General features: G+C 40.9%; 2 protein-coding genes across 2 annotated transcripts; both read left to right on the forward strand.

Moving 5' to 3' along the window:
• The first annotated feature begins 4,173 nt into the window (after positions 1-4,173).
• LOC149033832 (uncharacterized) lies at positions 4,174-6,543 on the forward strand. Its single transcript, XM_089176548.1, has 2 exons — positions 4,174-5,636; positions 5,721-6,543. Exons 1-2 carry the CDS (start codon positions 4,174-4,176, stop codon positions 6,541-6,543), a joined length of 2,286 nt encoding a protein of 761 aa, XP_089032674.1.
• Positions 6,544-6,546: 3 nt separating this feature from the next.
• Positions 6,547-7,164, forward strand: LOC107073583 (uncharacterized). Its single transcript, XM_015334276.2, has one exon. It carries the CDS (start codon positions 6,547-6,549, stop codon positions 7,162-7,164), a length of 618 nt encoding a protein of 205 aa, XP_015189762.2.
• The last annotated feature ends 3,190 nt before the right edge of the window (positions 7,165-10,354 follow it).

A 10,354-nucleotide genomic window follows, 5' to 3' on the forward strand; every position in this document is an offset into this window, starting at 1 on the left:
GTCATTTTAGTCTTTACATTTAGAACAGGGCGATTCCAACATTTAGAACAGATAGGACATATAGGACAGATAGGACAGATAGGACATATAGGACATATAGGACAGATAGGACAGATAGGACATATAGGACATATAGGACATATAGAACAGATAAGACAGATAAAATAGCCGCTACAGAATCTACTATAATTTCAGTAAGTCTATATAAATCTATGTAAACATATAGTAACATCACGGAAGATCGCACAAAAAAAAGTATGTTAAAAATTGATCAAGTAAATATTTGATAATTATTAATCCAGGTATTTTTTAAAGGATAAACATATCCTCAAAATTGAATATAGTCTTATAATTTTTTTCAACAATTTAATTATTAGTCTATTTATTCAGTCATTTAACGCTATAAATTAATTATGTTATGCAAATTATTACTGTTGTAACATTATCTAATAAAGTTCATAGTAAAAAATATGACCCGATCATTTTATGTATTAAATTAAACATGTTTTATTTTGAGCTAAAAATTTATTGCCTAGGTAATAACGAACGTTTGAGTTTTGCTGCTAGAAGAGAAGAGTTATTTTTTAAACATATTTTTTAAATTAATTTGCAAACATATTTTGTAACACTTCTTCTTTAATTATTCAAGTTTTTATTTCTTTCGCATTTTATATTGATTATATTTACAATGATAGATAACACATCTCTTACGCAATTTAAAAAACAAAGCACACGGCGGCCACAAAAGTTCCGTAGGGAGTGGCTTAATAATCCGGATTTTTGCTCGTGGCTCCGGCCTCATTCTGATAAATTAAAAGCTCAATGCTCACTCTGCAAAGCAACAATCACTGCGGAGTTAACAGTTATTCGCAATCATGAAACTAGTAAATCTCATTTAATAATGTTAAAAGGTTTAAATGAACAAGCGAAAATGTCTAATTTTATAGAAAAAGCTTCAAATGAAGTTCGAAATGATTCAATGAATCATAAAGTTTCCCGCGCAGAAATTAAATTGTGTAGTTTTTTTGCAGAACACAATGTACCTTTTAAGATTATGGATCACTTAACACCGTTAACTCCAGGAGTGTTTTCCTGATAGTGACATTATAAAGGAAGTCCGATTAAAATCTTCTAAAAGCGCATGTGTTATTAAAAACGTAATCGGATTTGCTGAAAAAGAAGAACTAGCTAGTAAATTACAAAAAACTCATTTTAGTGTATTGATAGATGAGTCAACTGACATTACAATGACTCAAACATTGTGTATTATCATACGGTATTACGATGAATCTCTAGGACGAATAGCTAGTTATTTTTGGGAGTTATGTAGAATTTTCAATGAAGATTCTAGAGAAGTATATGCTACAGCAGAGCATCTTATCAATTGTGTCCGGCAATCTTTTCAACGCTTCTCTGTATCCTTTGACAAAATTATTAGTTTCAGGTCAGACGGATCTAATGCGATGATGGGTAAACATAATTTAGTAAGAACAAGATTTGAAGATATTTGTCCTAACATTTACATCATGACATGTATTTGTCATTCGCTTCACCTTTGTGCCAGTGAAGCTTGTGATGCAATACCGTCTGATTGTGAAAAATTATTTCATTCAATTTATAATCACTTCTCATCAAGTTGTAAGCGGCAGCATGAATTTAAACAGAATCAACAGTTTTTAAAGCTAAAAAATTATAAAATTTTGTGTCCAGTGGAGACTCGATGGCTTTCAATAACGGCTGTAATTACCAGGCTTCTAGAGCAGTGGAACGCGTTAACTTTATATTTTAATAATATCGTTTACGATATAGAAACAAAAAGATCAAATTCACGAAAAACTTCTTCGGCTTTAAATTTTGAAATAGAAGAATTTATACTTCAAAATCTTAATAATCCAATTACAAAATTATATTATTATTTTCTGGAATGGATTTTACCTAAATTCACAAATTTAAACAAACTTTTTCAATCCGAGAAACCATTAATTACAGTCGTTCATAAAAAAATGAGTTCAACATATACAGAATTACTTAAATCTTTATGATCCCGGATTACGTTAATAAAACACCGTTAAGTTTGATTAATCCGGCCGATGAATCTAAATATATAAATATTATGAATGTTTACACGGGTGTTTATTCAATGGATTTTTTTAACAAGCCGGAGTACTCGACATCTCCACGAAAAGAAGTAAAAATCGAATTTCTTACAAATTGTAGAAATTTTTTCGTAAAAGGCTGCTTAGCAATAAAGAAAAGGTATGATTTCGAGAATGTACTATTAAAAAATCTAACTATTATTAATCCTGAAGAAGCTGTTTCTCAATTTACACGAAATATAACACCTTCTTTATTACCGGTAATGCGACAACTACCTCGACTTGTCCCTACACAATGCTACCAATCAATCGACGATGAGTGGCGACAGCTACCCAATTTTATTTTACCGGAAAATATTAAAATCACCGATCCTGTAGATGCATTTTGGCACAAACTAAAAAATTTGAAGATTTAGATGAAATTTATTCTTTTAAAAATCTTGCTAGTTTTTTTTAAGTATAATGTCACTACCGTTGTCAAACGCAGATTGCGAGCGTATTTTTAGTAAAATTAATTTAATTAAAACAAAAACTCGGAATAAATTATCTGTAGAAACGCTTAATGGGTTGTTACTGTCTAGTCAAAGAGTAGATTCTAATTGTGTAAATTAGGAACCCAGTCAACGGGAATATAATTTAATAAAAAATTCTTTATATGTTAGTGAAGAGAAAAGTAATAATGATAAAAACATAAACGAAGAAGAAGTGAATTTTGAAATGACAGACATAGACGACTGATTAGAGCCAAAGTAATTGTTTTGTTTAAGATTATTTGTTAAACCATTGAAATAATTTAATATATTGTTATAAATATTGTTATGCTTTTTTGAAAGTTTAATTGAATTGATTGTTAATTAGGTTGTATGAAATTATAATGTAAAAAATGTATTAAGTTGAGAAGTATGAAAATCGAATGGAATTATGTCGCATAATTGCATTCGAATTTCATACTTGACTGTCTAATATAATATTGTATAATAATTTTTTAATGTATTTAATGATTGTTAATTAGGTTGTATGAAAGTATAATGCAAAAAATGTATTAAGTTGAGAAGTATGAAAACCGAATGGAATTATGTCGCATAATTGCATTCGAATTTCATACTTGACAGTCTAATATAATATTGTATAATAATTATTTAATGTATTTAAAAAATGACAGACATGGACGATTGATTAGAGCCAAAGTAATTGTTTTGTTTAAGATTATTTGTTAAACCATTAAAATAATTTAATATATTGTTATAAATTTTGTTATGTTTTTTTGAAAGTTTAATTGAATTGATTGTTAATTAGGTAATATTAAAGTATAATGTAAAAAACTATTTAAATAAAAAAGAAATGTTAAATTCAATGTTATTACCGAAGAAAAAGAAAAGTGGATGATTTCTTATGCTTCTGTTTAATAAATCAGTAATAATAATCATTTAAATAAATTATGTTTTGATACTTTAATTGTAGTAACTGTAAGAATGCGTAACGTTATGCTTATATGTAGCAGTATCGTAATGCGTTATATGAGTATTGAAGGAAAAAAATAGCTAGAAAACTTGTCATTCCATTTAATAATGGAGCAATGATGTAGGCATAGATTTAATAGTGCTGTGGAATTCTTTTCGATATGCGTTGATGTCGAAGCATCGATATATCGAAGTTTCGGTACACATCGTTTGTGTTGTTCCGCCATTGCTGGAACGATACTGTTAAAAGGGGAAAAAAGGATGCTTTTGGGGTTCCTGTGCAGCTATCGAACCGCCGATTGGACTAAACGAATAATGAACGTTTTCCCGGGGCGTACGATAATTTTGTGCCGCGTACGATAATTTTGCGCCCCTGTGTCCATCAAACGAACTAAAGTCTCTGGGATCACTGCTCGCTTCGCACGATCCGCGGATACTTCCCCCACTCTCACTCCCGAGTAGCGGGGTATCGTCATCTCGTTCGCGATGTTTACTAAATAGTGCCGTTATCTATCGCGACATTGTTCTCTCATTGGCACTACTTATTATCAGTGACTCTCAGTGCGATCTCAATTAAACAGTGACTATCACTACAGACTTCTCATTTAATCATCACAATGGTGCTTGTGCGGGATGAAGAAAAAAAGGCCAAGACCACAAGCAGTTGTGATGATCAAGCAATCCCTCAGACGGCTCAACCGACCAGCCTGGCGGTACAATCCACGTCCACTCATGGCCAAGGTACCCGGTCCAGGAGCCAATCGCCTGTGGCACTCAGTACAGAATTCACGTTACGTGTGCAGGCTCAGAGAGAAATCATTGTGTCTATAGAGGATATACTCAGTCAGGTTGGTGGGTCATCCGAATCGATCACCCTGACAGAGGTGAACATGTTGCTCGAGCAGCTAGAGGAGCTGCATAGGTCATTCCTCCAAGAGCACGCTCAACTAGTATGTAATTGGCCTCCCAACCAAATAAGACATCCATACCTCACTGAAACGGTCAACATCAGTGAAACGAAATTGATGATAAAGGCAAAACGATTGTTTGGTCGGCTTAAGGAACAGCTCACTCAGAAAACTCAGCCCACTTCACCCGAAGATGGTGCTCGTGCCCGCTCCCGGCTTCCTGAATTAATAGTGCCAACATTCAGTGGAGATTGCCGGAAATGGCCTGATTTCAAGGCCATGTTCAGCTCAGTGATAGCAGACCGCTCGGATCTCAGTGATCTGGAGAAATTCCAGTATCTAAAGTCAGCGATGCAAGGTGAGGCCTACGAAATTGTTGCCAACATCACTCCTGACAATGCATCATTCGACTCGGCTTGGACCTTGCTCACATCAAGGTTTGAGAAAAAACGTCTCATAATAAAATCACATCTAGAAAGGCTGCTCAACCTCAAACCAATGCAAAGGCGCCAAGCCACATCGCTGACCAAAATGGTCAACATCATTAATGAGACCACTCAGGCACTCAGAACACTCACAGTGGAGAGCAATAATGATTGCCTCATGGTCACTCTTCTCACTGGACTGCTCGATCAAGACACTCGCGAGAGGTGGGAGACATCTCTTGCATCTACAGATGAATTTCCGACACTCAGCCAGCTCACCGAATTTCTGGTCGCTCGTGCCCGCACATTGGAGACCATAGAATCCTCATCATCGCCTGCTCAACCCAATGTGCCGAAAGGGGCTAAGACTACTCGGACAAGCTCACATCAGGCCTCTCAACAGCCCCCAGCCAGCTCATCAAGGTCGGTTATTCATCAGACTTCTCGTCCAGCTCAGTCACGAACGACATATCCGTGTGACTGTTGTGGGCAAGATCACTACATCGCGATCTGCCCAAAGATGCGAAGCTATTCGGTCAACCAACGGGTAAGGTTGATCAGGGACAGAAGTCTGTGTTGCAATTGCCTTGGCAGGCATAATTTAAGGAGGTGCAATAGCCGAATGCATTGCAAATCATGCAACGACTATCATCATACCCTGTCGCATGGTGCAGACCTCTTAGTCATTTTCGAACCATCAGGAGATGACCATCAGACCGCTCAGGAGGTGTCAAGCACACCCGCTCCGTCAACCAAGTCCTCTCAAGCATGAAGCTCAAGGCAGCTCTTTGAGAGTTGCGATCATCTCACGTCTAACTCAGCCCATCTCAGTCATCTCACATTGCTGGCCACAGCAACAGCAATAGTCCTCTCAGCAGCTTCATCAACTCAAGTTCGTCTGTTAATTGACCCTGGATCAGAAATCTCATTCATCTCAGAAAAGCTCACCCAGCAGCTCAAGTTACAACGAAGGCACTCAAGGCTGGACGTTTATGGTGTCGGTGGAACACGGACGTCTCAAACAAGAGGAATTGTCACGCTCAACCTTCAATCAAGGTATAGACCACTCACGGTGACAATTTCAGCTCACGTGTTAAAGACAGTTACCACCATCCTGCCGGCCATAAAGACTCAACAGGAACCCGAATGGCCACACCTAAATGGTTTACCTCTAGCTGATCCAGAATTTCTCGTTCCAAGGGCAGTAGATGTCATAATCGGAGCAGACTTCTACGGCCAACTCATTAGGCCTAATATCATTAGGTACTCAGCAGGAACTCCCATTGCTCAATTATCAATCTTTGGGTGGTTGGTCATAGGCCCAATTCAGGCACCGGTCACGCTTGCAAGGACAACTGATCTCGGCAGCTCTCAGGTATCAAACTCGTCCTTGCGAGAGTTGTTGACACGGTTCTGGGTCCAAGAAGAACCTCCATCATCGGACAACTCATCGCTCACTCCTGAGGAGCAGGAGTGTGAGCTGCACTTCAAGACCACTCACTCAAGGGACTCAACAGGGCGTTACATCGTCAGGATGCCTCTCAAATCGCCCCCAACAGTCCTGGGAGATTCTTATCAGACAGCTCATCGATCGCTCCAACGAATTCTCAGGCGACTTGGCAGAGACACTCAGTACGACCGATTGTACAATTAGTTAATGCGAGAGTATAAACAATCTCAGCACATGCTCAAGCTCGATGACATCTCAGTTGGTAGAAGGCCACATTACTATTTGCCTCATCATGGGGTACTTAAGCCAGACAGCTCCACCACGAAGCTCAGGGTTGTTTTCAACGGTTCAAGTGCCAGCTCCACTGGTCACTCGCTCAATGACATCATGCACGCTGGTCCTAATCTGATGCTCAACATCTTTGACTTGCTCATTTGGATACGTCAACTCAAGTATCTCTTTGCGACTGACATCACTAAGATGTACCGGCAAATCAAGATACATCCAGATGACCAGGATCTGCAACGCATCGTGTGGGTGAATGAACAGCAGGAGGAATCTCATTTTCAGCTCACTACAGTCACGTATGGAACCAAATCAGCACCGTTCCTGGCTGTACGAACGCTCCTTCAGCTTGCTGAAGATGAAGGCTCTCAGTATCCTCTTGCTGTCAAACCGACAATCATGGGCGTTATGTTGACGACATTTTCGGAGGATCCGACACAGTGCAACAGCTCGTGGAGACTGCTCAACAACTCATACGGCTCTGCCATGCGGGCGGATTCCCGCTGGCTAAGTGGCACTCCACTTCTCAGCAACTGTTAAGAGAGGTCTCGTCTGAGCTTGGCGAGACCTCAGGCATCTCATTCGACGACTGCGATACCAAAATCCTTGGTATTCGATGGTCACCTCCACAGGACAGGTTTGACTTCTCTACAATCTCGGCTTCTCCCTCCAAACGATACTCGAAACGTCTTGTCCTCTCAGAAGTAGAACAAATTTTTGATCCATTAGGCTTTGCATCTCCAGTCATAATTAAGGCTAAGATCTTTCTTCAGGCTCTCTGGTTGCATAATCTCGATCTGGGACTAACCACTCTCGAAACAGCTCATCTCACAATGGCTCAGCATCAGACAAGATCTCATTAGTCTGGCCAGACTCTCCATCTCACGTTGGTTCAAAACGCTCTCTAATTCAGCTATTGAACTGCATGGCTTCTCTGATGCATCGCAATTCGCAATGGCAGCCGTTGTGTAACTCGTTGTTAACTCGTCGTCCACTGGCGCCAAGGTCTCTCTTATTTGTTCAAGGACGAAGGTCTCACCGCTCAAGCGGCTAACCATCCCGAGGTTAGAACTCTCAGCAGCGCTGCTACTCTCCACGCTCATGAATCATGTTTGCGCTACTCTAAACATAATCATAAATAAGACAACCTTGTGGACGGACTCTCAGGTAACTCTCACATGGATCAAAGCTCATCCATCAAGATGGAAAGATTACGTACGCAACCGCGTGATCAAAATTCAGGAACTCTCACGGAACGCTCATTAGAGGTATGTGCCTGGCACATCAAACCCAGCTGACTGTGCATCGCGTGGGATAACCACAGATCAGCTGGAAAAGCACTCTCTATTGTGGACGGGACCATCATGGCTCTCTCAATCAGTGGCATCATGGCCAGCTCAGATCGATACAACTCCTGATGACGCATGTGCAGAAGAAGCTCGTGCTCGTGTTGCACATCACGCGGTACGATCTTCTCCGAATTATCATTGGGATCTCATTCATCGATACTCATTGCTCAAAAGGTTGCTCCGAGTTACAGCTCTCTGCAATAGATTTCTCAAGAGGCTCTCAGGAGAGCTTGACTTAACACCAGCAGCCTGTATCTCAGCTAAAAGCATGGAAGACTCACGACTCTTTTGGGTCAAGGCCACTCAATCGGCGTACTACTCAGAAGAAATCTCAGTGCTCTCAAGACAATCTCAGCTGCCAAGCTCGCAGTCGACTCTAGCACTAATCAGACAACTCTACTGGATCATCGGAGGAAGAGCCCCAGTGAAGTCATATGTTCTCAGGTGTGTGATGTGTGCTCGTTACAGGGGGATCCGTGCTCAGCAACTGATGGGCCAACTACCTCTGGCGCGAGTCACTCAATCACGCCCGTTCTCTCACACAGGCATTGATTAAGCTGGACCGCTCATGCTCAAGACCACTCGAATTACTCAGTAATGATCCAGAAGACATCTCAGTGCTCACACCAGGGCACTTTCTCATCGGAACAGCACTCAATGCTGTTCCTGAAGGCTCACTCTCAGACATCTCAGCCAGTCGGCTCTCCAGATGGCAGTTCATCCAACAACGAGTTCAATATTTCTGGCGCAAGTAGTCAACTCAGTATTTACAACAACTACAAGCCATCTCAAAGTGGCATCACGCTCTCAACCAGATTAAGGTAGGTTCTCTCGTTCTCCTTACTGATAAGCGTTTGCCTTCAGGAAAATTGCCCATGGCTAGGGTGCTCAAATTGCTGTCAGAGGAGGATGGACTCACCAGGGTGGTATTGCTGAAGACGGCCACCACAACACTCACCAGGCCGATCACCAAGCTCGCAGTCCTCCCAGTGGCCGCTCAGAAGGCAGCATAACTCATAATCAACTTCGTTGTTGATGGCGGGCGGAAATGTTTGGGAATTAATCTGCCCAATCAGAACGCTCAACAGTTGTCGCTCAATGCAGACTCGCCATAACTCATCTCGGCGGTGAAGAAGCGCCGTGACGCCGGCTTCTTAGTCAGTCATCTCTTTGTCATCTCATATACAACACGTGTCTTCTCATTAGTTCACATCGACTCGTTTCAATCACACGCGTCCTCTCAACTTTGTCTACGTCTTCTCACAAAGTTATAAGTTCGATAGGATTAATATAATCCTCATCGTCCGATTCAAAAGTGATTAATATAATCACGCCGTCTCAAGTCCACTCAGTATAATATTCTCAGTGATAAGTTCGGAACGTAGTCTGCTCAACGGCCACTAAGTTTAAATCTCAACCGACACGCGGTGTACTCGTACGCATTTTTAATAAATCTGACCACTCACTGCAATTGCTCGGCGTTCTACTCATTAAACCTACTCATTTCCTCAACATTAATGCAATCTTAATTTCTGAAAAAGAAGCTGTAGACGTAACCGCAGGCACCATTCGGTGTACCGATACAGCTGGGTTGTAAAATTACCCAAATACTAGCAATAATATCTGATGCTAGCCTGCATGAGACTGAGCAATCGCTGGTGACCCCGCCTCCTCGTAGCCCCCGCTGGACAACGTTTTGCTGGTAAATCTTAATGATTTGCCAGCAAAACCAATAAGTGGGTCACTTCCCAGCTTTGGGACGGTCTACCTCTCTGATGATCCAGAAATGGTGAAGAGGGGGTTTTTCCAAGCCCAATGATCATCTACGGTCATTGTCATTATATCTTCGCAATGGTTTTACGCATTCAACATCACGTGTAATAGGCAATTAGCCTGAGACACAGCTGGGCGAGCTCTTGCTCGACGTATGCTCAGAATTAACACTAGATATTAGGTAGGAAAGTGGAGTGAAGAGAGAAAAAGAAGAGTGACAAGATTTAGATTGGGGAATGAGATGAGGGAAGGGTGATACTGGGAGGAGGAGAAGAAAAAATGTAGGGTGTGTGGTTGGGAGAGAGAGACATGGGAGCATGTGTTGGAGGGCTGCAGTAGAGCTGTTGAGGAGGAGGACGGGAGAGGAGTGGAAGAGAGGATAAAGGAAATTTTGGATGAGAGTGGAATGGGGAAGGAGTGGATGAAGAGGATTGGGAGTATGAGAGAGAAGAAGGAGAGACAAGGATGGGAATAAGGGAGGAAGAAGTGGAAGTTTGGAAGGGAGGAAGGGGAAAGGAGGGAGAGGGTAGTGCTAAGATAGGTTGAGAAGATAATTGTAAAAGGAGTGTAACCCTTCGGGGAAACAGTAAATAAATCTATCTATCTAT

The sequence above is a fragment of the Polistes dominula genome, unplaced genomic scaffold (genome assembly GCF_049000335.1).
Source record: "Polistes dominula isolate Pdom_NZ unplaced genomic scaffold, Pdom_raw_medaka contig_333, whole genome shotgun sequence".
Classification (NCBI taxonomy): Eukaryota; Metazoa; Arthropoda; class Insecta; order Hymenoptera; family Vespidae; genus Polistes; species Polistes dominula.

Excerpts from the sequence above, each read along its gene's own strand:
- LOC149033832 (XM_089176548.1), top strand. The coding sequence starts at position 4,174 with ATGGTGCTTGTGCGGGATGAAGAAAAAAAGGCCAAGACCACAAGCAGT. Across the intron at positions 5,637-5,720 it reads GTGTCAAGCACACCCGCTCC|TCATCTCACATTGCTGGCCA; the intron begins GTCAACCAAGTC and ends AGCCCATCTCAG.
- LOC107073583 (XM_015334276.2), top strand. The coding sequence starts at position 6,547 with ATGCGAGAGTATAAACAATCTCAGCACATGCTCAAGCTCGATGACATC.